This window comes from Globicephala melas, chromosome 1 (genome assembly GCF_963455315.2).
Source record: "Globicephala melas chromosome 1, mGloMel1.2, whole genome shotgun sequence".
NCBI classification, from domain to species: domain Eukaryota; kingdom Metazoa; phylum Chordata; class Mammalia; order Artiodactyla; family Delphinidae; genus Globicephala; species Globicephala melas.
Genome location: NC_083314.1, coordinates 50,047,627 through 50,075,424, shown reverse-complemented (window position 1 = coordinate 50,075,424; position 27,798 = coordinate 50,047,627). Strand labels below are relative to the sequence as shown.

Here is a 27,798-nt window from a genome sequence, read left to right as displayed (position 1 = left end):
TGGCCTCTCCCGTTGCGGAGCACAGGCTCCGGACGCGCAGGCCCAGCAGCCATGGCTCACGGGCCCAGCCGCTCCGCGGCATGTGGGATCTTCCCAGACTGGGGCACAAACCCGTGTCCCCTGCATTGGCAGGCGGACTCTCAACCACTGCGCCACCAGGGAATCCCTCATTTCCTATTCTTTTAAGCCAGATAACTAAATACCCTGGATATGCTGCTATGGTATTTCTCAAAGTATAGTTCATAGAGTACCTGCATAAGAATCTCCTGAGGCACTATTTGTAAAATGTAGCTACCTGGGCCCCACAAGCAATCTAAGGAATAAAAATTTCTGTAAGATCGGAAAATTTGCATTTCTGACAAGCTCACCCAGGCACTGATTTGAAAACCAATTGTATAAATCCATTTAATATGTCCTTACTATTTAAGAATGAGATTGGTTAAAACAAAGACCCTTTCTCTATTTTGCCGATATTTAAAATTGCACACATGTAGTGCTTTTTGGTATGTGTCTGAAAAAGTTTAGGAGACAATAATATTGATCATAACACCACACTCAAAAGCAATACCTCAAAGTAAATTTTCACTTTTTAGAAAGAGCTTTAGGATAGTGTAGTTCTTAACCAATGGTAAATGATAAACTAATTAGTCTTCACTCAATTTAGCAGTCCACACAGTTTATTCAGCAATAGAACAGAAGAGAACTTCCATCATGACAGACATAAGGCAGATACAGGGCAGATCTCTGGGGTACATTCTTTAAGCAGACTAACAAGTGACTTTTTAACATGTGGCAGGCATGATTTGTTGCATACAAATAGCCATTCATTCCTTACTTCTTCCTTCCTAAAAGAGCCCTGATTTTATTAGGGGAGACAATGTGTCCTACCCAGGCAGTGCAACTCCATTCCCCTCTGCCAGGTTTCCCAGGTTCCTTTGTGAATCAAGGATGTAAGAAAAAATCTGTGAGGGACTTTTGAGAAAGATCTTCTTCCCAAATAAAAGACACAGACTTGAAAGGAGAAAGCTTTTTGCTCCTTACTTCCAGCCTTTGACTGGGACTGAAATGTCTGGAGCAGCAACAAGCTACATTATACTCGGTGAGAACTATGAGGACAAAAAGCCAATATGCTAAAGATCCCAGAGGGGAAAGATAGCAAGAACCTGGGGCCTTGAGAACATTGTTGAGTTGCTACACAAGCACTGGATTATCTAGAATCTTAAGTGGAATTTTTAAATTGTTCAGTGGCCTCTGAGATGTTTTCTAAGTTTCTTAACCTGAACTCTAGTTTCATGATTCTTATGAACAAGTGAAGGCCAGAATGAGGCCAATGTCAGGTAAGACCTTCTTAGTTCTAAGAAAAATGCTTCCCCTAAACTGTTCATAATATATATGCAGTCAAGCTGGGTAACTCCTTTCGTCACCTATCTCCTAGGACAGGTACTTTTCCATTGCCAGGGGAGGACATTCTAAGTTCAGTCACCACAAAGACAGGATAGTCCTTGCTTATGTAGAGCCAAGGAGGTGTAGACAGAGGCATTTCTGCATGTTTTTATTGTCACCTATATAGGTGCTGCCTGACTGAATGTGATTCCTCTGACAGTGACCAGTTATGGATAACGTCATAGCCACACTGAGGATGAGCTAAATAGAGCCAATGATGAATAAATGGTTATATATGAATAAATTTTATATATATATATATAATTATCACTGATTAATATTTAAGAGGTGGAATTTAGAACAATATAGTTTATTATTAAAATGTTTAGTTGTTTTACTGGAATAATCTAGAATTCAGCTACAAGGATGCTTTCCCAGAAAAGTTTTCACTAGAATATAATGAAAGTACACACAGTATGGGGCTTCTCCTCCAGGACTACCATGTCATAATAACGTCAATAATTAGGCTGTGGAGATTTTTAGGAGTAAGCTAATTCCAAAACATAGGAGATATGGATTAGTCAGGTTCTAGATGAACAATCTGGCTTGGAATACTGATTAAATTCATGCTGAAGAAGAGATGCACAGACCCTGGAAGCAGATCCAACAACAATTTAAGCAGTTTCCCAGAGTAGTGACAGTCTGGATCAGATATAGAAAGGAGTCATTTTTCCATCTTCCTTGGGCTACTAGTACAAAACCCTCTAGAGTCTCCATGATTTTGACTGTTTCAGAAGTTATTTGCTTTGGCCAAGTTTTTTGTTCAAGGTTTTATCTGTTCTGGTCAGGATTAACTGTAATGCAGGGTTAAAACCAGCAACTCTAGAGTCATGTATCCTTTTTCTAACCAGTGGAGGACCCAGAAGAAATGGGTGGCAAGCTTTTTCAAAGGTCCACCTGGTAAGATTTTGGGGAGCCCACTCAAGTGGGAAAGACCAAGGAAGAACAAGGCTTCTATTAGCAGGATTATCAGGATAACACTCAGGGCAATAATCAGCTCTGTTAATACGGTCTAAGAATACTTGGTAACATTCATTCTCAACCAGTTCAGTTTGGTACAACCAGTGGCCTAGTTCTAAACTAGGGAACCACTGCTGTCCACAGTCAGGGCAATGTGAATTATCTGAGAACATTGGGACCTAGAGAGACAACACAGAAAGCAATGTAACTGTAAGAGGCAACAATGATAAAGAGAGACACCCAAACAACCAGTCCTATTACAGGTTTGGTTTAGCACTTTCTCAGTCCAACCACCATTACTTGGAGAGGGTAAAATGTGGCTTGCACCTCTGTGCAATTCTTCAAGATTTCGTTGTCTATTTTTCACTCACTTGCAACCCAGTCTCTGAACTCAGGGACTGATCCAGTCTATGTTATCAGTCACTTACTAACAGCACAGATCTCAGAATAGCTCCTTTAAATTCCAGCTTCTCAAGAAAAGATAGGGTTCTAGTCTAAGTTAATTATTTTTTCTTGTGTGTTATCAGCTGGTGGTATCATGCAGAGGCATCTGGCTTACTCTGCTTTGCTGGTAAGTTATTATGTCTGCTTGGTGAAACAGAGGAGCTGACAGGTCCAATGGGTCTTTGGTGGGCGCTGGCACTCTTGCCGTTGTAATACACGTACCCAAGTCTTAAGGCCTTGGCACTTTATAGCGATGTAAAGGGGTCAGGAAAACCTGGCAGAGTCCTCTTGAGCGTGGATCCAATGAAGTCTTTCTTGGGAGGACCTTAATCAGGACCCAGTCACAGGGAAGTAGCTGCTGTTGAGTTGGTTGAAGGGTCTGGGAATGCTTCACATACCTGTAAATAATAAAACTTCAGACGACTCATGTGGGCTTTGAGTTGCTCACAATATTATTAGAAACATGCATTTGGATGAGAATTGTCTCATGGGTTTCCCCATAACAACTTCATATGGGTTCAAACCAATTTATCTGTTGGGAGTTATTCTTATGCTTGATTGGGCAACAGGGAGGATTTTGGTTCATTTAAGGTTTGTATTAGCTTAATTTTATTTTAGGACTATATATTTCTTTTTCCTACTCCTTTGGAACTTTGGGAATAATAAGGTCTGTATAATCATGGTTAATGTGGTAAAACTTTGAGATTTCTTGTCTCTCTTCTGTGAAATGGGTGCCGTATATATAGTTCTCCCATAATGGGTGGGATAACATTAACAATGGTGACAGCCTTCTAAAACAGACTTCAATCCATGCAGGGAAAAGCTTACAAAATTATTAGATAATATTCTTAATAACTAACCATAGGAAGTTGGATGAAATCCTTTTGAAGGCTGAAAAAGAAAACACAAGGGACATGTCTCATTGTCCACATCTGCCTTTATAGGCTCATATGCATTTTAAGTTTAAGAAGGCAATTAAGGCACGGTCCTGAGCTATTCTTGGAAAATATATAGTAAATCAGTTGGAATTTACAGATGCTTTCATCATCTTTGTACTCCTTCATGACACTGAATGTAACAAGTAAACAAGGTAGGGTAGAGCAGGATGCATGGAACAACTAGACAGGCACCTAGGAAGTGCCACAGATCACCAGAGCACAATATATAGTCTGCCTTTCTCCAGTGTTCTTTTGTGAATTCTGAGGCCTGATCCTGTGAGAGCACTAAGGGACACTGGGGAAGATGTGAGTGTTAAAACTGTATAAAGATGGGGCTTCCCTGGTGGCGCAGTGGTTGAGAGTCCGCCTGCCGATGCAGGGGACACGGGTTTGTGCCCCGGTCCGCGAAGATCCCACATGCCGCGGAGCAGCTGGGCCCGTGAGCCATGGCCACTGAGCCTGCGCGTCCGGAGCCTGTGCTCCACAACAGGAGAGGTCACAACGATGAGAGGCCCATGTACCGCGAAAAAAAAAAAAAAGATATAACCTGAAAAGCAGAGGGAGTTATAACCCTTAGCTGTGATCAGCCAAAGCATTTTCCTTACAGACTATCAATAGCAGCTGTGATTCTCAGATTTTAAAACGGCAACTTTAAAAGACAACTGAAGAGCAGCCTCTGCCAGTGCTGCAACCTGGGGTCAATAGTCTGATGGGAGCCCCGGATGGGGTGGGATAGAATCAGTGTAGATACACTGATGTGTTTTTTGAGGTTAGGTGACAGTATGCATGAAGATTACCAACTCAGCTCCTCAGGCAGAGTGAACAGAAAGTAGGGTTCCTGACCTTTGTGGTGACAACATAGAGTATAACAGATTTCCCTGAGGGTCTACTGTCAAGAGCCACTACAGTAAAAGTTTCAGTTGTTGAACTGGGAAATCTTGGATGTCTAGTACATGAAACAAATAGATGATGAATAAAACCCACATGATTGTGGGGTTTATCACAGAAGTTAGTAGTAAAGTTATATGACTAAGTCTGACATTGAAAAGGTATAGAATTTTGGGTTTTCAGAAAGAAAAGGGGAAATTCAATTAAAACCACAACAAGATACTGTATTTCACATCCACCAGACTGGCAAAAATTAACAAGTTTGACAATGTGGGCTCTATATACTCTAGGCAAGACTACCCTCCCCTCAAACTCCACATCTCTGTTGGCTAAAGCTCCATTCCCTAAGCTCCAAATGCTCAGAATGAAGCATGGCCTTCCCCCAACCTTCATTTCTCTATCTTCAAGAGTTAAGCAAGACTAGAGCTCCAAGTATTCCTGAATCAAGAGCAATCTAGTGTTCCATATGTTCCCGACAAGACCACCCCTCCCCTCATCCTCCAAACCACAATGGGCAAGAGGGGAGTCAAAACAGGGCTCCAAAGCACTAAATGCTCAGAATAAGATCACCTATTACCAGCCTCCTAACTCATTCCTTCCTGAAAATACTCCTGGCAAGATTCTCGAACTACCCCCCCCCCAGCCTCACAAGCTTCACTACCATTATCTGCTTGAAAGCCTGAGGACCAACCAATCTCATCACACCTGTACCTCTTTTTATGTCAATCACCACATGGAGCCCAGAGCTTCCTGGTTATACTTCATCCTCTTATAGTCTCTAATCCCCATATGGCTCTGACAGCAGTAAGATAATATCCCCTTCTCGTCTTTACTTTTTTTCCCATTAAACATGTACCATTTTGATATTAAATATTTTAGCTATTTGTCTCTACTAAAACCTAAACTCCAAGAGTAGGGTGTTTTTTTTTTATTTACTGCTGTACATACCCAATAAACATTTCTTGAATGAATAAATAATGAGACTATAGAGTAATTTGAATCCTTATACCCTAACACTAGGAGCATAAATTAGTATAACCACTTTTGGAATTAATTTGGCATTATCAGGTAAAGCTGAGGATGTGCACTTCCTGTAACTCAGTAATTACCTGAGAGTAGTCTCAGGTAACTACCCTAGAGAAAATTACACGTTTATTTAAAAACATGAATAAAAATATTCAAGGTAGTTCTTTGTATAACAGCAAAATAACAACCAAAATGCCCAAGACAGTAGAATGGATTAAAAAAATTGAGATAGTCCCACACAGACATAGATGAAACTCAAGAATATTGAGCTGAAATATAAAGAGCAAGTAGCAGAAGAATACACACATACTCACTCTCTTATATAGTTTCCATTTACATAAAGTTTCAATATATTGCTTAGGAATAAATGCAATAAAGCTAAAAAAAAAGGATAAGTACAAGGATAACTATTACCTTTGATGGGATAGGGAAGGGAATGGGATTGAGAAAGGCATACAGAGTATTTCAAAGATAACTGTAAACATTTTTTCTTTGAATGGCTGGAGGTACAAGAATGCATCATAAATCATAATAGTTTACATAATCTCTATTCAATATTTTATTTTTTTCTACTTCTGTCTTCATTTTTACTTTTTTTAACTTTTAATTTTTATTGGAGTACAGGTGATTTACGATGTTGTGTTAGTTTCAGGTGTACAGCAAAGTGGATCAGTTATACATCTACATATATCCACTTTTTTAGATTCATTTCCTAAATAGATCATTACAGAGTACTGAATAGAGTTAGTTCCCTGTGCTATACAGTAGGTTCTTATTAGTTATCTATTTTATATATAGTAGTGTGTATACGTTAATCCCAATCTCTATTCAATATTTTATAATTAAAAAAAGAAAAGAGTGGAAAATAGCAGTGGGCTAGAAAAAGAGATTAATAGGCAAAACCAACTTTCACCCTGTGGACAAGAAGACCAGGAGCAGTTACTCTGCTCAGAGGCAAAGTGGGTGACTGAGGAAAACAGGAGTCCTACAGAAAGACATGGATCTTTGTTTTTCTCATAATATTGGAAGCAACTATCTCTTCATGGAAATAAAGTAACAGAAAATATATTGTAAATCAACTATACTTCAATTTTTAAAAATCTCTATGGAAAGAAAAAAGAAATAAGGTAAAAGAGGCCTACCTAATGTTAATTAATGGAATTAATTTTTCCATTAGGCTACCTAATGGAAAAGAACTTCACTTGGCCAGATATTCAACAGAAAAACTCCATCTCTGAAATAATACTTTTTTTTTTTTTTTTTGGCCACGCATGGAGCATATGGGGATCTTAGTTCCCAATCAAGGATTGAACCTGCGCCCCCTACAGTGGAATTGCAGTCTTAACCACTGGACCACCAGGGAAGTCCACAAGATAATAATACTTAATAATAATAGCTAATACTTATTGAGCGTCACTATCTGTTCTAATACATGTAATACATTTTACATCTATTAACTCATGTAATTCTTACAATAATCCACTCTATAGTTAAAGAAACAGAGAGGCTGAGCAACTTGCCCAGAGCCACACAGGTCTTTGTAGAGAAATCAGTATTTGAATTCAAGAAGATTGGTTCCAGAGCCTGTACTCTTAACCACTATAAGACACTGCCTTTCTGAAGCAGTGACTGTTGAGTTTTAGAAAACCCTTTCATAAGCTATTTGCAAAGCTACAGGATACTCTTCAATTGTGTGTATTATATTAAAGTGGGGGTGGGAGAAACTCTCTCCCATAATTTTCCACTTTCACACAAAAAAATCCAGGATACATTTCAGGGAGTCCTAAATCCCCTGAAATTACATATAAATTTTTTTATGTACACATGTGCATTTTTTTCTGGAAAGAGAGTACAGCTGATCCTTGAACAACGTGGGGGTTAGGGGTACCAACCTTCAAGTAATCAAAAATCTGCATGTAACTTACAGTCAGCCCTTCGTATATGCAGTTCCTCTGTAGCCATCGTTCTGCATCCTCGGATTCAATCAACCACAGACCGTGTAGTACTGAAATATTTATTGTTGAAAAAAATCTGCATGTAAGTGGACCCACACAATTCAAACTGTGTTGTTCAAAGGTCAACTGTACACACTTTTAGATTCCCAAAGGAATGGTTCAGAACCATTGGGCATGAATGGTTCCTAATCATTTTACCATCAAAGGCAATTTTTATTCCTGGCACCCCCCTCCCCAGATCTCAATACGGAAGGATCCCTGAACAACTACCATTCTTGTAATAACTTCGTTTTCTCATTTTATTAATTAGACATGTAGGTCTGCCAATCAGAACTTCTAATAAAAACAAGAAAAAAACTAGTGTTAATAGCCCTGATTTAGAAATTTTCAATATTTTAAATTACAGATAATATTCAAAATGCCTATAACATAAAGTCAGAGAGATTTCGGCTACTCTGGATTTGTTTCCTTCCTCAACTCCATTAGCTTAAGTCAAAAGTGGTTGATCTGGGAAAAAAAAAAAAAGTGGTTGATCTGAGGTAAATGTATGATTACCACCAGGCTGGTAGAAATGCAAAAAATACCTTGGGAACCACCATTACTCAACTGATTATTGTTTAAGTTATTGAGGAAACTGCCACGTACTAGGCCCAATGCCAAATACTATACATACAGAGAGAAAAATCTTACAGAGCTTCCAGATGTCGAGGGAATCCAGATTGGAACCAATGCTTTAGGTAAAGGCTAAGAGCTTTTCGATAGATATAAAAAGACTGCCTGTAGAGATCACAGGAAATTCAGGAAGGCCCACAGAAGTTGGAATGTCCTTATCTTCAAGCGAACCTTGCAGCCAACAACAGTGGGCAAAAAACAAATTTAAAGGGCTTCCCTACCACATAAATGCTATACAGTCATCTTTCAGTATCAGTGGGGGATTCATTCCAGGACCACCCACAGATACCAAAATGCAAGGACCAGAGGGACACTCAAGTCCCTTACATAAAATGGCGTAGTATCTGCATATAACCCATGCACATCCTGCTGTATACTTTAAATCATCTCAAGATTACTTATAATACCTAATGTAATGTAAATGCTATGTAAATAGCTGCCAGAGCACAGCAAGTTCAAGTTTTGCTTTTTGGAACTTTCTGAATTTTTTTTCACAAATATTTTCTATCAGATTTTTTTTTTTGGGGGGCTGCGTTGCGTGGCTTGTGGGATCTTAGTTCCCCGACCAGAAATTGACCCTGGGCCTTGGCAGTGAAAGTGGCAAGTCCTTAGCACTGCACCAACAGGGAACTTCCCAGATCAGACTTTTTGTGTATGAGAACTAAAGTAAATTTAAGTTTCATCCTGTAGATTTATTAGAGGAAAATTTAGAAAATAAGCACTTTAACATCAAAATAGAAAATGCAGTTCTATTCAAACCAGTGAAATTTACACTATTAATGATGGCAGCTTAATACATATTAAATAATTAGCATCTCTAAATATTGAGTCTGTATCATTCTTCGCTATTTCCTGAATTGATGTTAGTAAGCTAGCTCAAATCTGCCTCTGATAAACAAAAATTCTCTTGTTCTTTTTATTTATTTATTTAGAATATTTATTTATTTGGTTGCAATGGGTCTTAGTTGTGACAGCTGGGCTCCTTAGTTGTGGCATGCATGTGGTATCTGGTTCCCTGACCAGGGATCGAACCTGGGCCCCCTGCATTGGGAGCTTGGAGTCCTATCCACTGCATCAGCAGGGAAGTCCCTCTTGTTCTTTTTAGTGATAGGATAATATAAGTTTCAGATTGAGTCAGGACTGGGATGACTGCTCCAGGCAAATATATCACTTAAACTTCAGCCTCAGCCAAGTCCTCATATGATATATAAAATCAAAAGAACAGACACATAGAAAAAATATAAATACTCTAAATTTTCTTGCATTTCCATTTTAAATATTTTCTCCCATGGAATAATTTATTCTAACACTACTCAATAATCAAAACTATTTTTTGTATGAGACAGCTTCTCTGATAAGTTTCACACACGAAGTGAAATCTCAAGAGCTTCATATTTCATTAACTAGTTCTGAATTTAGATGTTGGGAGATTAAGGAGTATGAAAAAAAAGAATCACTCTTCTTTTTAAATTCACATAATCTAAAATAATTCTTTGCTTAAAATATATTATGAAAATACATGCTCCTGAAAAAAGGTTTCAGCCTGTTTTGTGAGGAACTACTTTTAATTTGGCAGTCTTGAGATCACAGAGAGAAGGCACAATCTTCAACACTGTTGAGCACACACACTGTTCCCTCTTACGAAAATAGATAAGCCAAACAAAAAATACGATCTTGAGTCACCCAGGAGTTGAGAAACAGGGAACTCCCTGGCAGTCCAGTGGTTAGGACTCCGAGCTCTCACTGTCGAGGACCTGGGTTCAATCCCTGCTTGGGGAACTAAGATCCCACAAGCCTTGCGGCGAAGCCAAAAATAAAAATAACAAAAAAAAAAAAAGGAACTGACAAACATAACAGGTGTGTGTGTGCATTGCTGGCATTCCATAAAGGGGAACAACTGGTTTAAAATTTTACTGGTGCACTTCAATCTACTTTGCCCCAATGGACAAAAGTCCATGGTTCAAATTCTATTTACAGTTTCAATTTAAAACACCAGCAGCCAAACCTTTAAAGTTAATATGCAGTTTTCAACAGTGAGACCTAGTGCTAAGGTTAGGTATTTATATACTTGTATCAGCTATTTGTGTCTGTGTTGAAAACTAAGTATCTAAGTCTTGCCCACGCCTCTGTACCATATCCATTGTCATAATATGCCAGGATTATTATTTTCAAGATTTCCCACTCATTTCCCAGTGTTTTCACTAAATAGTACTTATTCCATATTTTTGAAGGGGAGGTTGAGAAAGTACTAAAAACTAGAAACAAAAAGCACTCCACTTACTTTCTTAGGGAACTGTTTCTTATATAGGGACTGGATGTCTGGAGCAGTTCAGATATAAATTTTTTCTGAGGATAGAGAAAAAATTTCCTTTCCTTCTTACCCTTCTTACTCCCTCGATTTGCATTTCACATTTAGGCTGACCCACGCAGAGGCAAAAAGCAACACACAAAGATCAAAGAGTTTGCTACGATTTCCAACAGTGGGTGGCATAACTGATTCCCAGTTTTAGCTCAACTCCTCTAATCATCTTTAGTATCTACAGGAAGCCAGCACATTGTTATTAAATGTTTTATTTTGAACGAATTTTAAACTTGTAGAAAAGTTGCAAAAATAGTGCAGAGAGTTCCTTATACCCTTTACCCAGTTTCTCCTAAAGTCAACATCTCATAAAATACAGTTACAAAACCAAGAAATTAACATTGGTACAAGTCAATTAACTAAACTACAGACTGCTCGAATTGTACCAGTTTCTCCACTAATGTCCCTTTTCTGTTCCATAGTCCAATCTGGGATCCACCACTGCATTTAGTTGTCAATTCTCCTGAGTCTCCAATCCGTGACAGTTTCTGTCTCTAATTATCTGTGACTTTCCCTGGTCTTTGTGACCTTTACACTTTTGAAAAGTACTAGCCAGTTACTTTGTAGAATGTCCCTCAATTTGTGAGTAGAAAGATAAAGAGTTTATGCATTTTTGGCAAGAATAACACCACAGAAATGATGTTGAGTCCTTCTAAGTGCATCATATCACTGGGGTCATGATGTCTGTATGTCTTATTACTGGTGATGTTAACCTCAATCAGTTGGTTAACACAGTATCTCCACTGTCAAGTTACTATTTTTCCTTTGTAGCTAATAATTATATTGGGGAGATATTTTGAGACTATGCAAATACCCTGATTTTCCTCAAAATTTCACCTACCAGTATTATAGGTAGATTTTATCTGCAATAATTACTACGCGGCTGTTTGTCTAATAGTGATTTTGTTTCCTTTTTACCATGTTTACTCATTGGAATTCTTCTCTAAGAAAGAGCTGTCCCTTCTTGAATTCTATTTATTTATCAACTATGTCAGTATGGACTCATGGCCACTTACTTTACTTTATTCTATGGGTTAAAATCCAGTACTACCATTACTCATTTTATTACTCAGGTTGTTCCAACTTTGGCCATCAAGCTCCTTCAAGTTCCTCCTGTGTCCTTTCAACAAGCTCCCAAACCTTTTTGAGCATTTACTTAATTTCAAGCACCACAAGATGTTCCAGGCTCACCTTGTATTTTCCCTGACTCAGACCTGGAATCAAGTACGTCTCAAAAAAAAAAAAAAAAAAAAAAAAAAAAAAAAATCCTAGTTCCTTTTATCAGAGGATAGTGTTTAAAAACAAGAGCTGGGTGCTCATTGCTACTGGGGTTTCACCATCGGGTCAACAATTTGGACAACCCCCACTATTATTTGTTTCCTTACTAAACTCATTAGCTGGAAATCATTAGCATCACCTGGGAACCTATTAGAAATGCAAACTCTTGGGACCCACCCCAGACCTACCAGACTAGAATCTTTGAGGGTCTGGTGCAGGAATTTGTTTTAACAGACTCACCAGATGATTCTGATGCTCACTATAAAATTTAAGAAACATGAAACACTGCTTTAATGAAGAAGAGTTAGCTTTCCATCACTATAAACCCTATGTTTACTATATCTATCCCTAATAAAAAAAGGGAAAATTTACTCTTAATAACTTGTGCATAAATTATATTTTTACTGCCACAACTAATAAAACTATAGGTGAATGCCTCATCTGTTAAGGCACTGAACACTTCCCTACTCTTGTTTTCCTACAAAATTTTTTTTACATGTGGTGGTCATGGTAGTTATAAAGTACAAATATTGTTACTCTTATACAAAGAAGTTTAAGTCAGCCTGCAGGACCATCTCCTGCCTACATATATGACTCAACATCCATATAGTGAATCTATAAATATGAAATCCTCCCAGCACAGTCCTCTAAAGTCAGACTGCCTAGGCCTGAATGACCGCTCCAGCACCTGACTTGGTGAACTCTGCTCTATTTCCCTGGTTTTCTTAACCACAAAGTGGAATAACTACCCAGATGAAAGAAGCATTATGAGGGTTAAAGTGATAATGTGCAGCACTTACCGCTATGGGGGCACAAAAGAAGTCTCAGGATGTGTTTATTATTATTTGAACTGTTAAGTAGAAGTGCAACTAGACGTTTTATTTTTCGGAATGGGGAAAGCAAGTGGACACTGTGCTAAAGGAAAGTTCTGCTGTTTCTTCACTAGTAGATCAAAATAAAGGCAGAACCAGAGAGCTCTATTTATATAATTAAAACAAAACCCTCAGAAGTTTACAAATTAATGTTTTAAATTTGCCTTTTGGCAAAAATGTTATTATATTTACATTATGTACACCCATGATCAAGAGCTAAAGAAGAGTATATAAAAATAAAAACAATTTGATTTGTTCAGGTAGTGGAATTATTGGTGAATTTTCTTCCTTTCTATTTTGATTATCAAAACCATGTGCCACTTCCTTTAATATTAGTAAAGAAGAAAGTAGTCCAATTAGTAATAACTGTTTCCACTTATTGAGTCCTTAAACCCATTTAATATTCCAAATAACCCTATGACTCTCCACTTTAAAGATGAGGTAATGGGCTCAGAGAGATAAAGCAACCTGCCCAAGCCACAAATTGACAGAACAGGAATTCAAACTCAGCTCTGACTCCGAAGTCTACGCTCATAACCAATGTTGGAGACATCTTTCTTTATTCACAAATGCTTGATTTGCTGTGCAAAACTTACGATAAAGTATAATCACTATATTGACTTATCTCTTGTGGGACACAGTAGTCATTATAAAATATAGACTATTAACGAAATTTTAACACAATTAAAATTCTAAATGAAAAATGAAAAACAGCATAAAGCAGACAAGGCTTCTCTCAGCAAACTTTCCTTCAGGAAATTCAAGTGGCACTTCAGAGAAATGTGGATTTCCATGGTATACAGTTTAAAATTACCGCCTACGCAAAAATAAATTACATACAAGACGCTATACATTATTTAAATACCCAATAATTCTCAAATAATTGGCTAAATTCTTCTTACTTTATTTGTTACTTATAGAAGCTCTCAGGCTAGTATTATCTCTACACTAGGAAGAAAAACAAGTGAAGTAGAGCTGAACCGAGTCACTTATGGTTACGATAAACCAGAGTAAAAGTGGTAATCAAGTTCTGGGCTCTGCATTCAGCATAAGCATTACTCAGGAGAGACTCCCAAAGTTTTCACAGCAAATGTCAGTTTTCAAACCGTTCTAATCCACACAAAGGCTTCCAGGAAAATTTTTAGTTCCTCTACCAGTAAGTTCCTTTTTAAATTAGAGTATTTCCCACTGACCATTTATATAGTAATCCTGTGCTTGAAAAACAAAACTGATAAATACGGATAACAGCCACAGCCCTAATTCTTAACAAACAGAGACAAGGAAAGGATCTCTCATATAGATCCAAAATAAAATGTTTTAAAACCTAAAGACAGGTAAAATTGAAACAGTGTGTTGAATCAGATTAACTGATTTCTGTAACTGTGTATAAAGTCTAACAATTAAGCACTACTGATTAAGTAGAGAGTAAACTTTTTTGAAGGAAGGAAAAAGGGGTAAACTTTCTCGGGTATGAAATACAATTGGGACTACATATATAATATGTAATTAATTGGTAATTGCAGGGTCTTACTAAAACTTCTCTCTTTTTAGCACCATAAAGGCTAAAAGGCAGGGGTGGCAAGTGAGGGATGGCGGGGCGGCGGCGGGGGAACGCGGACACTATCTTATAAAGATTAAAAAGACGAATGATGGGATCCTGTTAAGCATGAAGGTAAAGGGAGTAATCAACACCTGCACTGGTAGATTTCCCGTTTACATTTGAACCTTATAGGAATTCTGCTTCTCGTCTCAAAGTCCAAACCAAACATTTATTCCCACCTTATTCTGTTTAATGTTTATATGATTCTGTTTCTCTTTTTTCACTCCAAAACAAAAATATACCTCCAACCTGCTCCGTTTAAGGTTTTTGCGGTAAGGAGGTGGGGGTGGGGAAGGACCGTTTCTGAAAGATATTTAAAAAGAAGGTATCAGATCAAATATTAAAACATGGAAAAGTTGTATACAAATTTTACTTACAAATTCTAGCGGGGTTTTAAATCGTCGACTGTCAATGTCAGGAGAGCCCTTAGAGTGTTCTTTCTGCTCCACAACGCTGAGCTGCACCCCTCGGACGCGGCGGAACAGAATGTCGTCTCGTCCCTGCCCACGTGACCGCGACCTCCGCGGGGAGGGTAGGCGCCCGCGGAATGCTGGGACTGGTAGGCGCCGGCCCCTCCTCCCCGCAGGCGGCCAGCGGCCGAGCTGGAGGCTGGAGGTGCGGTGAGTGCAGCGGCAGAACCGCAAGCCTCCCCGCGTTCTTAGGCTGCTACCAGACCCGGAGGCAGGCATCCCTGCAAGACCCTGGAGGACCCTAAACCCTCATAAAGACCTAAAGTTCATAGGCTCGAGGAACTAATGGAACCAACACAGTGAGAGGTACTAGCCAATGATACTGGCAAGCACCAGTCAGACTTGACTTAGAAGCCGGCCTCTACCATTACGAGGTGCATGTCCTCAAAGGAGTTGCTTAATCTAAGCCCGAGTTTGCTCTTGTCAAATGCAGACAACGCTACATACATAGTACCTCATAAGGTGGTTGTGAGTAAATGAGCTAATGTACATAACAGTGTCTACTAAACGACATTAGTAAATGATGAATAAAAAATAGCTATTATCTTAATCTATTAATTTTATAAAAATGAAAATTGAGAGATGGCAAGCAATTTACGCAAGAACACATAATTGGTTAAGGGCCAAGTCAAGTAAGTCTAAAAGTCCTGTTCCTGACCTGCACCAATTCAATACAACATAGAAGAAATCTACTCACATAAATCTCACTTCCCCTTTCCTGATTTTTCCCCATAACACTCCTGACCAACACACTATTGTACTTATTTTGATTTTTATCTGACTCCCATAGAATATAAAAGCCTAGAAGGCAGGGAGGGTTGCCTTCTGGTCTCTTCTTTTACTGCTGTATCCCCAGCACCTAGAACAGGGTTTGCCTAGTACATAGCACTAGCTCAATAATTTACTGGATTACTGATTCTTCATGTAACTGATTTTTTGGTGTCTTCACCTCTCAACCATCCTTTTTTTGGCAGAAGACACGGGATTTGGGAACATTCTTAGACGCTGTTTAATTGACTGCAATTTCTAATTCAACAAAGAATAAGTGGAAGACTTATATTCTAATCACTTCATTTCTAGACATTTTCATTTGTATTAACCGTCTTTAAAGTATTTTTTCTATCACTTGTGAGGATGGGGAATAAATGCAGCTAGCTACTGTCTTTACTTCCTCTTATTTAATATTTCAATCTTTTCCTTATTAAAAATAACAATGTTTCCTCCTTCTACTAAGATATAATCCCAAAGTTATTTCTCTGATCAAAAGTGTGGATATTATGTACAATTAATTGATAAATGCTTTCTCAGTAAACAACAGGATTTCTGCTTACCCTAAACAAAAAACTCATGTACAAAAATTATCTTATTGGGGTTTCCCTGGTGGCGCAGTGGTTGAGAGTCCGCCTGCCGATGCAGGGGACACGGGTTTGTGCCCCGGTCCAGGAGGATCCCACATGCCACGGAGCGGCTGGGCCCGTGAGCCATGGCCGCTGAGCCTGCGCGTCCGGAGCCTGTGCTCCGCAAGGGGAGAGGCCACAACAGTGAGAGGCCCGCGTACCGCAAAAAAAAAAAAAAAAAGCTGCTTTATTTAGAAATCCATTGTCAAGAACATTAGATTTCTAGACTTAGGCCTAATAGCTAGGTCCTTAAATTGCCAGTCATTTAACCTGAATTATAATTTTTTGTATATCTGTCTTCCCTAGTATATGGCAAATTCCCTCAGGGTAAAGAACACTCATTAATTTAATTCATATATTTATTAAGCATCTATTCTGTGTTTAATAAATATATGAATTAAATTGATGAGTACATTCTTTGTTGTAATCATTTCTTCTCTTGTTCTGTTTTGATTCACTGAATTCCTCTACATATCTCAAACTCCCAAAGTAATTGTTTAACATCTGGAGCTCATGCTTCCTCTCTTGGTATTGGCAGCCCAGCAATTCCCTTATAATATTAGCTATGAGTCTGTCTCTGTCTCACCTCTTTTGGGCCACCCTTGTAGTTTGGAAAACAGCTACAGGAGAATATCTGGTTTGACAAGGGTTTACCTTTACCTCTCAGTTAGTGATGAAAGTTGCTATTTGTAAAGTTGCTAAGGCGTGGGAGGCACGTATGGCAGGGCTAGGATTATGTATCCTTATTACCTAAAGAGGGAAAATCCTAAGCAAATATATGTGTTAATGCTAAATTAAAGTTGCCGTTCCTCTGATTTTACTTCAAGCGTCTCATGATCTGTTTCTTTGAAAACCATTCCTAAACTCTTACAAGCATTTTTAATTACAAAATAACACATGTACTGAATATTCAATAATATATAGAACCTCCTGTCCTCTCTTTTTTAATATGTCCCCCCAAACTAAGTTTTACAATCTGTAACCAAGTTTCCATATAGTCACCTGTCCTGGTAACTGTTTTAAAGAGGCTCTTAATATATGCATTACTGTTCATAATATGAACTTTGTATATTAATACTATAAAGTTTTATATTCTTTAATAATTTCATTACAAAACTTTTACTATTATATGTTAATAATGAGTAATATAGTAGGTACCTCATAAAGCATTAGTTAAATAAAAGCCAGGTATTAACCAAGTATCAACACTTCTCAGCATTTTGTCAGAAAAGACTAAGTCCCACGAATCTTGCAAATATACTATCTAACTCAGGCTGAAGAGGGAGAACATGCTTTTCATTTTCCCTTAAGACAAAAGATTTTTTTAAAAAGTAGCATCTCCCATGTTGCTATTCCTTCAGTTTCTTTGTCTATATTGTATACAGTAAAAACAAAAGCTCAACTAAATGAATCTCCTCACAGGCAAAAACCTAGGTGATTCTCTAAAGCATGTAATTCCTCTTGTCTGTGGCCAAATTTTTGGACAATTAGTGAAAACATTGAACACCTTAAGATTTAATTAAATTGAAATCTGTGCCCAGCTTGGACAAATGAGTTGCTCAAAAACATTCTAAAGTGATTTTAAATACATGAAAGAATAAACAAATACCTTCAATTTTTTCAGGCTCGTTCATTATAATTGCTATCCAAATTGCAACTTTTTAAATCTAGTCACTAAAATCAATTATAGAAAGCCGTCCAAGAAGTGTGTGTATATTTGAAGGCAAGATTAATCTTTTTTCAATAATTGTTCAGACTTTATACTAAATTAACATTCCTTCAGTGTGTCTAAATTTGGTTAGATATTTGCAGATTATCCACATCTGCAAATACGATACACAGAGGTGGAACATAGGCTTTTATCATGCTTTCTTATTCAGTAAACTAAACGCAGGAAAACCCTATATCAAATGCAGTATATCAAGTCATGCCCAGAATCAAAGTAAAAATAATGGATCACAAGTGAAAATTACAGTGCCGTCATTAATTAAAGTATTTGTTCATTTTTCACTGTCCATAACACAGCACTAGCAAGCTTTCTGAACAGTGCTGCTGGACTAGAGCTTTTATACGAAACCAGGAATAAGACTGCTTGCTATGCGCACATTTTGCAAATGTTAATCCACCCCACTATGCCTGTAGATCCGATTTCGTACACTCAACGAGGGACTTAAAACTTAAAAAGTGGTTAAATGCCTTCCCAAGGACCTTGAAACTTAAATTTTCTCCAAGATGACACCTGCAAAAGTATCTTTCTTATCAACCCCTGCGAAGAAACACTCGGAAAGGTACGGCGGAGGCAGCAGTCGATCAGAGGCTGCGGGAAAACTGCGCAACAGCCTGGGGGTGAGGACCGAAACTTCCCCTCCACTCCGCCTTTCCCAGGTTCTCGGTACTGGGGGACGGGCCGGACGTCTCCTGCGTGCCGGCAACAGTTGCCAGGAGCAGCGGGCTGAGTATCGGCACTCTGCCCAACCAGTGGTCTCTTCTCCGTCGTCCCCTCCTTCCCTCCCTGAAGGCCAAGGACAGCGACGTCCTCCTCCCTCTTCTCCTCCTCTTTGGTGCCTTCAGCCAGGAGGCGGGAGTGACCCGCGGCAGCTGACCCAGCACAGGCACTGCCTCTCTCACAGCCCTCAGAACACACGATGGGCCCAGAGGCGGGTTTGCAGCACAGCAGCGACGACGCAGGTGGCAGCCCCAGCGACTCTCAACTGCCTCCCTGACCGTCGACACCACTGCCGAACACCCGAAAAACCATCGCCACCAACGGCGGGAGACTTTACAGGCCCTCCAAAACACCTTCTCGATCGACTCAAGCTACGTCAACAACTATGGCAGGCGAGGGGTGGCGGGCGGAGCCGGAGAGGGAAGGATGGGGGCTGTACGTCACGCCCAGGGCTCCGCTACGGGAGGCGAGGCCCCGGCTCGCCCCTCAAAATGGCGGCGGCAGTGACGCGCCTGCGTATAGATCTCCTACGCCGTCGCGCCACGGCCGGCGGGAAGTGAGGTTTTCAGAAGAGCCGCCCGAAGTGTACGGCGACTTCGAGCCCCGGGCGACCAAAGAAAAGGCCCCGGTGGGAAGACAAATTCCGCTAGAAGAGTTCCGGCCCGATTCGGCGAAAGAGGAAGTGAGAGAACGCTCCTATTACCTTCGGTCTCGGCAGCGGAGGCAGCCGCGACTTCAGGAAGCCGAGATGAAGACGCGAAGGGCTACTCGCCTCCAGCAGCAGCAGCACTCACAGCCGCCTCCGCTGCAGCCGTCTCCGGTTACGACCAGGAGAGGATTACGGGACTCCCATTCATCCGAAGGTGAGGCCGACAGAGGTAACAGTCTCAGCCCCGAGCCAGGAAGGGAGTGCCGCGAGCGTGCGCGCGCAGAGGGCGTGTGCGCCTCGGCCGGGCGTGTGCCTTTCTGGACCTCACCCCCTCGGGGCTCCTCCGCCCGGATGGGCGTGCGACCCGACGCCCGGTCCGCCCCGACTGCTGGCGGGAAAGCGGCAGGGTCGGGGGCACTGGAAGGGAAGGCAGTCGTGCGGAGCTACTTGAGCAGAGCCGTGGAGCCGCGCGCATCCTTGGGCATCAATTTAGGGGTGTCAGGATTGCCTCTTTTCTGCAGGCTTGCACGTTGGGACGGCGAGTTAGGCGGCAGGCGGGACACTGAATCACTCCGGGCTGGGTTTCATATCGGTTCTCTTTGTCCTGCGGATGTTTCTACCAAAGCCACTTCCATTTCCTCCTTTAACTCTCAGATGCCAGAAGTCCCTAGCTGAGAATTTTGGTTCTCATCTAACCTTCCAGTCTTTTTCCATCACTACCCAGGTGGGGAGAGAGGGAGGGGAATTTTGTGAGTGGCCGTTTTGAGGACAAGTGTAGTTGATGAATTGATTTGAGGGCCCACCCAAATACTTACACCGAAATAGGGTAAGGCAGTTATCCTGAACTTGAAGCTTCCCAGTGCCTGATAAACTTGAGCTGATCGCTCTTTCTAGAGTGTGGTGGTCTCTGGCAAAAATTCGCATGTTGGGGACCGTCAATGGTTAAGTAGTAGCCAGACAAAGCAAGACTTTTAATTAGTTGTCGTCTGAATGGGCCGCAAGGATACTGACAAGGTGATTGTATAGTTTTAGGAAAGTCACAGATGAATCAGCTCCCTTAATCCATCCTCTCCCACCCTGCCCCCTCTCCCCTATCTAACACTGAGTCACAGATGAAGTTTCATGTTGGCTCCCCGTAGGGCACCTATGAGGTAAAATCGGGGGATTTGAATCATAATGGAATTACATAGTTAGTGATAGACCTTTGATGGATATGATGAAGAGGAGGTGGATTTTCAGTTTAGAGCAGAGTAATAGGCTGCACATTTACGAGCTAACACGTGAAGTGCTGCCACATTGGAAGATGTGTTGATTTTGGAAACTATGTTAAAGATAATGTAAATTAGTATTGGGAGTAGCAATTCAAGACAGTTTAACCCATATATATGTTAGTTTTATCTCTCTTTTAAGATTGTCAACTTCTGAAGACAAAGACCCTACATATATATTTATGTATTTGAAGGACCACGTTATACTTCCGTGCTTATGTTCATTCTGTATCTCCAATATCTGGAAGACTGCTTTAGAAGGCAAAAAATATATATGTTAAATTGTATTGACTCTCCCACACAGGCTGGTGCAGTTGTATAAGCTAATTTTTTTTTAACACATAAAGGATATACTTCTATTTTAGTAAATCTATAAGGATCTACACGTTTTTCATTCTTCTGCTTTAGCCCATCTTTTAAATTTTCTAAAGTAATGTAATTTTGTTGTAAAGCATCATTGGTGAATAGTTTATTTTTATATTGTCTTAAAGAGTAGTTCTGGCTAGTTAAATTCCTAAGTTTTGGTAAACCTAATAACACATTTCTGAAGGGATGAATTACTTGCATTTCTGTTTATATATTGCTGTTAATATACATAATCTCTACTCAGTTCACATATTCTGAATTTTAAAATTGTCATATCTTTTCTTTAGAGGATGAACCACCTTCACAAACTGTTTTAAGCCCAACCGTCTCAAAGAATACTATCAGGAGGACACAGACTCCAGGTAAGAAGAGTGAGTTTATTGTTTTCCTTACGTGGCTGCTTTTTTTATGTATAGATGATAGCCTGGTCTATCAAGGGTCGCAGATCATACCTCATTCAGGGTTTCAGTGAATCTTCTGTATAGGTTGTTTATTGAATTAAGCAATAGGATGTGTCAAGAAAAGACAGGGCACATACCTGAGTACCTACTAAATACCATATACTTGGTGTATGTTAATTCATTCACATAACTATGCAGGATAGATGTACCCATTTTTTGGTGAGAAAACTGGAGCTCAGAGTAGCTAACTTTTCTCTAAGATTACTTGCTTGTAACTGAGCCAAATTCAGACCCAGGTTTGTCTTCTCCAAAGCCCTTTCATTTGCCCCAAGTACCTCACTGTCACTGTCCCGTGTAATAATTACTACTCAGTAAAGCTTGTTAAGTGTTGAATGAATGAATATGTCACACTACTTTCCATTTGAAACGGATTAAGGGCTTCCCTGGTGGCGCAGTGGTTAAGAATCCTCCTGCCAACGCAGGGACACAGGTTCGAGCCCTGGTCCGGGAAGATCCCACGTGCCGTGGAACAACTAAGCCCGTGCGCCACAACTACTGAGCCTGCGCTCTAGAGACCGCGAGTCACAGCTACTGAAGCCCGCGCACCTAGAGCTGGTGCTCCACAACAAGAGAAGCCACCGCAGTGAGAAGCCCGCGCACCGCAACAGCGAGTAGCCCAGCTCGGCACAACTAGAGAAAGCCCGCATGCAGCAATGAAGACCCAATGCAGCCAAAAATAAATAAATAAAATAAAATGGATTAAATGGTCTGCATTGTAAAATCATGACACAATATGGTCGATCTCAGTTTGATAATATATTTCATCAAATCTAAGATCTCATCAGTTGTAAGATATACTGTCATTGTTTTATGTACCACCTAAGAGGAAGAAATGCTGCCAATTAAACTGTAATATGCCTTAGATTTTATGATACATCCCACTTTCAGAGATGTTAAAGTGTAAAAATATTTGCATCTTAGTATCAATGTAACATGACAATAGGGTACATTTGATAGTCTACTTAACGTTTTAAAACCTGTTTAAACTATTTTGAAAAGCAAGGGAAAGGATTAAGTTGTCATTAACGCGTAACATCCTTTGGTTTTTAGTTCCATTTATTTTCAGTTTGCTTTTTTTGATATTAGGAAAGTCCACAGCAATAAATGATTGTAGCTATTGAAACTGATCATCTCTGGCTTTTTATTTTTAAACGCAAATCCTGACTTCTTTCCTTACCCATTGCTTCTAATAAGATTATTCCTTATAATTTAAACTGTTCTGTTCTCAGTTTAGAATGAATAAATATCTGGTTCAAGTTCAGTTCCAAATAACACACCTTTTATGCTTAATTCCTTGAATAGCCTATGGTACTGTATTAAGATTATAAACTACCTTAGGAAAATGCTTTGAGTGATAGGTGCTATAAACAGATTTTCCAGGCCATTGTTTTTTTAAGATTTGTTTATTTATTTTTGGCTGCGTTGGATCTTAATTGCTGTGCGTGGGCTTTCTCTAGTTGTGGTGAGCAGGGGCTACCCTTCGTTGCAGTGTATGGGCTTCTTATTGTGGTGGCTTCTCTTGTTGCGGAGCACGGGCTCTAGGCACACAGACTTCAGTAGTTGTGGCACTCAGGCTCAGTAGTTGTGGCTTGCGGGCTCTGGAGCACAGGCTCAGTAGTTGTGGCACATGGGCTTAGTTGCTCTGTGGCATGTGAGATCTTCCAGGACCAGGGCTCGAACCCGTGTCCCCTGCATTGGCAGGCAGATTCTTTTCTTTTTTTTTTGCGGTACGCGGGCCTCTCACTGTTGTGGCCTCTCCCGTTGCGGAGCACAGGCTTCGGACACGCAGGCTCAGCGGCCATGGCTCACGGGCCCAGCCGCTCCGCAGCACATGGGATCCTCCCAGACCGGGGCACGAACCCGTATCCCCTGCATCGGCAGGCAGACTCTCAACCACTGCGCCACCAGGGAAGCCCCAGGCAGATTCTTAACCACTCTGCCACCAGGGAAGTCCTTCTAGGCCATGTGGAAAAACCATATTCTTGAAATTTTATTTACTGGAGATTTAATTCATGTCCCTTATACCGGGAGGAACAAAAATCTCTCATTTTTAAAATCTACGATAAATTTATAAAAATTATGGAGTTAATTAAATTGATGTAATGAAGACTGTTGAGCACCAGCCTATAGACCATTATAAAACGATTATAAAATACAATGTCTCGTACAGTCTTTTGGAGTTCACATTAGGCCTGTATTTAAGGACTGCTGTTGAGGTACATGGCTGCATAATGTTGTGGAAAGAGCACTGGACCTTGGTTGAATTAGCTACTCACCTTGAACCTCAGGCCTTTATCTGTATGACTTACCCAGCCTAACTCACAAGGCCACTGCAAAAATGATATAGTACTTGCCAAGTCAGTTTGTACCCAGTAAAACATACAGATATAAGGTGGGGTTTTTTTCCTCACAGCACTTTACAGGAGATATGAAGTTCATAAAATTTTGCTTAAGCATTTCTTTTTTCTCAAGAAGCTTATGCTATAGTTGGTAACGGAAAAGACAAAACATTTCCCAGTATAGATGATAGATCGATGGAACTCATGCATAGATTACCTGGAATATATCGATATCATACTGTGCTACAATATAACTAGAAATAAGGATATGTGCATCTTTGGGAGACTTGAGATACTCGGGGTTCTCTTACTCTAAAAGGTGCTTTTAAAAATTATACTGCATCTAGCACTTGGCATGCTCCTGTATCATTCCTCTTAATAAAAGGAGAAAGAGTTTAGGGAAGTCATTAAATGAATGGTTATAAAGTCTTTCTAGCAAAGGAATTATTTAAACAGGAGTCAACTTTGATGGAAAACTGCTTTAAGTGCAAGTTTAAGGTAGGCCCTTCCTTGTTTGAGGGAATGTAAATTGATGCAGTCACTATGGAAAACAGTTTGGAGGTTCCTTAAAAAAACTAAAATAGAGTTGCCGTATGATCCTGCAATCCCACTCCTGGGCACATATCCAGAGAAAACTCTAATTCGAAAAGATACATGCACCCGTATGTTTATAGCAGCACTGTTTACAGTAGCTAAGACATGGAAGCAACCTAAATGTCCATCAACAGCTGAATGGATAAAGAAGTGGTATGTGTATATGTATATGTGTACACACACAACACACAATGGAATACTACTCAGCCATTAAAAAGAATGAAATAATGCCATTTGCAGCAACATGGAAGGACCTAGAGATTATCATACTAAGTGAAGTCAGACAGAGAAAGACAAATATTATATCACTTATATGTGGAATCTAAAATATGATACAAATGAACTTATTTACAAAAAAGAAACAGATTCACAGACTTAGAAAACAAATTTATGGTTACCAAAGGGGTAAGCGGGGTGGAGGAAGGATAAATTAGGAGTTTGGGATTGGCAGATACAAACTATTATATATAAAATAGATAAACAACAAAGTCCTACTGTATAGCACAGGGAACTATATTCAGTATCCTATAAGAAACCGTAATGGAAAAGTATATGAAAAAGAATATATATATATATAACTGAATCACTTTGCTATACACCAGAAACTTAATACAACATTGTAAATTGACTATACATCAATTAAAAAAGAAAACAGATAGTCCCTTCCTTCTTTAGAATCATAGACTTTCAGTTTAACTTTGGTATTCAGAGTTGTGCCATAATTGTATATAGGGCCAGTGGTGTGGTCTGAGAGAACTTTATCCAAAAATGTCCTTGAAACTAATGACCTAAAGCAAGGGCCCACTTTCTAAAACAACCTAATAAAGACAACTACATCATTTGTCATCCTGTTTTTGAAGTTGTGAAAAAATGTTGATTGTATTAGTTTAGAATAGGGATATGGTTTAAACTCTGCTTAATGTTTGAAGTTTCAGAATTGCATTATTTTCACATTGAAATAGCCATTAGGTTGTTCAGTCAGTTCAGTCCACAATATCTATATAACTTCTTCTATGGCCAGGTTCATTCCTTTCATGAAACTAATTTCATAATCTAAAAATACAGTAGGAAAATTTCATTTACTTTTCCTAAAGTTAAATATTTTTAACAGTTATGGTTTCTGGCTAAATAATTATAGTTAAATATTTTTAATACCTTCTATTTTGTCATCAACATTTGATTCTTTGGCTCCTGTAGTTACAGCATTCATCCATTCTCCAGATATTATTGAGCACCTACTTTATACCAGTCCCCTTTCTAGAGCCTGGGGGTGCAGTGGTGAGCAAAAGCAGCAGACAAAGGAAGGAGATTGCTACTAAAGAAGGGTACTTGTTATTTTATTCTCTAATACCTCTCTGGGCTACTCTGTCTCCTTCAAGTATCTTACATAGGGCTATATATATGGTAGAGCATACAAGAAAAGCTCAAATGAAAAGATGGGGACTGAAATAGTAATTGATGTCTATAGAGTAAGTTAAGTTTTAGGTTTTAATTAAACCTGAAAAGGATGGGAATACAGAGGAGAAAAAGAGGAAGGTAGTTGTAATAATAAGAGTAACAGACATGTACAAGATTTCTTTTTAAAGCTGCTTATGTAAGTTCTAAATACCTGATATGTGAAATTCTAACAACTGATAATAATCTTAGAACTGGAAGATTTAGGGAAGTCATCTACTCAGAGTTTCTATCAGTGTAGGTGTCCCTCTGTTAACATGTATCTGTGCATTGTTGATCATCTGCAGTGATGTGAAAATCACTCCCTCACTCTCCATTCTGTTTTGGAGACAACACTTAATTTGGTTGTTTTTCGTTTTACTATTGAACTAAAAGCTACTTTGCTGTAACTTTCTCTTGATCTTAGTTCTGTGTTTTTGAGCTACACAAAGTCAATTTAATTGTTTCTCTACATCTCTGTCTTGAAGATGTACAAAATCATGCTCAGTAAGTATTTTTAGAACAAATGAATGGGTGTCCCTTCAAGATTTCTCTTCTTGATACTGTAAAGGGAAATTGGATTAAGTCAGTTTTGTGAAAACAAACATGGGCAGCCAGTGTAATGGCAGGGGTCAGGGATAGCTGGTTCGGAATGTGGTTTTTGCACTTCTCATACAGAGCCAAACATACTGCTTTTTTATAGAAACAAATGAAACAAAGCATAATATAACCCAAATTTAGATGTAGATTGCATTTTATTTTATGTTGTGTGAGGCTGTTTGAGGAAACACACCTTGGATTTCTAGGCTAACATCAATATTTTATTTAATGGGATTGGCTTCCTCATTAACCCTATGCCATTGAACCATAGACAGTCTGAAACCTGGCTAACATTAACATTGTTTTAAAAATTGGAGTTTGCATTTCCTGAACACACACAAGGTTAAATAATTGGAGGGAGTGTATTAAGTCTCAGGAAGTTAACCCTCAAATTAAAATATGACATAAATAATCCACAATTAGGGTATGCCACAAATGGGGTAGATAATTGAGTTGGTGCTATGGTACAGATTTTGGTTCTTAATTGAGAAATTTAGAAGAGTGTTATTTGATATTCCTTTCTTGTTATACAAATATGGTCCGGTGAGAAAAACTGCAAAATTTTCCATCAAGTCCATAAATTTTTTATAGCAGGAAACTTTTCTCTAGTTCACTATTGTATTCCCATACTTAGCAAAATGGAAAGCTCAGAAAAAACTTGGCTGACTAAATAGATGATTGTATAATAAATCTAATATGTTTGACATTTTATATATTTTTTTAATGTTTTCTCTTCCTGTATTAGTGGTGAGTAAAGATCCTGTAATCGGCCTGTGTAGACCCCCTCTAAGAAGCTCAAGATCTGGTAAGAGACTGTTTTGTCTGTTGGTTCAACTTTCTTATATTTTTAAATAGAGTACTACATGTATTCATATGGTTCAAAATTCAAAAGTTTCTATAAATATACAATGAAAAGTCTCCCTGCCCCTTCTGACCTTTGCCCACCCAGTTTCCTCATCAGAGGCAACTAATGTTGTCAGTTTCTTAGGTATTTTTCCAGAGGTATTTTATGGAGATATAGGGAAATTCATGTATAAATGATATTTTCCTCTCTTTTTTTAACCCAAATTTTAGCCCAATAAATACTCCTTTCTGTACTGTCTTATTGTTTATTTATTTTTACTTAAAATATATTGAGACGTCTTTCTATACAAGTGTATAAAGGACTTCCTCATTCTTTTTAAGAGGTTGTGTCTTATATGTTGCTATGATTCTTTTTGTTAGCAAAATGGTTTTAAATTAGGGTCAGGGACTTTTTATTCTTCCCAGTATAATGCTAATAAAAAATTCAAGACTGAGGCTTTGTGGCTCAGGGCTATAAATTTTCCCTGCCTTAATT

At 39.1% G+C, this 27,798-nt stretch overlaps 3 protein-coding genes across 15 annotated transcripts in view; 1 reads left to right on the top strand and 2 right to left on the bottom strand.

Annotated features, from left to right (window-relative positions):
* Positions 1-14,934, bottom strand: part of LOC115862980 (torsin-1A-interacting protein 2-like) — a 38,066-nt gene extending 23,132 nt beyond the window's left edge. Inside the window, exons 1-2 of one of the 2 annotated variants that reach the window (XM_030875325.2) lie at positions 14,813-14,833; positions 7,625-7,704 (exon numbers count right to left, since the gene is read on the bottom strand). The gene's annotated coding sequence lies outside the window, so the exon portion shown is untranslated. Of the gene's footprint in view, positions 1-7,624; positions 7,705-14,812 lie in introns of both variants that reach the window. The other variant, XM_030875327.3, reaches the window with a different exon arrangement.
* LOC115862981 (torsin-1A-interacting protein 2) lies at positions 660-19,142 on the bottom strand. Of its 6 annotated transcripts, XM_060295753.1 has the most exons (4): positions 14,813-14,864; positions 7,625-7,704; positions 3,708-3,738; positions 660-3,245 (listed from the first exon to the last, which is right to left on the bottom strand). In XM_060295753.1, exon 4 carries the CDS (start codon positions 2,574-2,576, stop codon positions 2,181-2,183), a length of 396 nt encoding a protein of 131 aa, XP_060151736.1. In that variant the 5' UTR covers positions 2,577-3,245; positions 3,708-3,738; positions 7,625-7,704; positions 14,813-14,864; the 3' UTR covers positions 660-2,180. The 6 variants fall into 6 exon arrangements, with proteins under 6 accessions (XP_060151736.1, XP_060151749.1, XP_060151755.1 ...); XM_060295766.1 differs by lacking the exons at positions 7,625-7,704; positions 14,813-14,864 and adding an exon at positions 17,912-19,142; XM_060295772.1 differs by lacking the exons at positions 7,625-7,704; positions 14,813-14,864 and adding an exon at positions 18,542-19,142.
* Positions 18,777-27,798, top strand: part of TOR1AIP1 (torsin 1A interacting protein 1) — a 52,114-nt gene continuing 43,092 nt past the window's right edge. For 3 of the 7 annotated variants that reach the window (XM_070043871.1, XM_060295726.2, XM_070043866.1), the window contains exons 1-3: positions 18,777-19,611; positions 21,319-21,393; positions 27,205-27,264. In XM_070043871.1, coding sequence (XP_069899972.1) covers positions 19,134-19,611; positions 21,319-21,393; positions 27,205-27,264 — 613 coding nt within the window. In that variant the 5' untranslated portion in view covers positions 18,777-19,133. The remainder of the gene's footprint in view (positions 19,612-21,318; positions 21,394-27,204; positions 27,265-27,798) is intronic. The other 4 variants (XM_060295734.2, XM_070043870.1, XM_060295714.2 and 1 more) reach the window with 2 other exon arrangements.

Bases quoted from the DNA above. Each gene is read 5' to 3' on its own strand.
- LOC115862981 (XM_060295766.1), bottom strand. From the start codon at position 2,576: ATGTTCTCAGATAATTCACATTGCCCTGACTGTGGACAGCAGTGGTTC.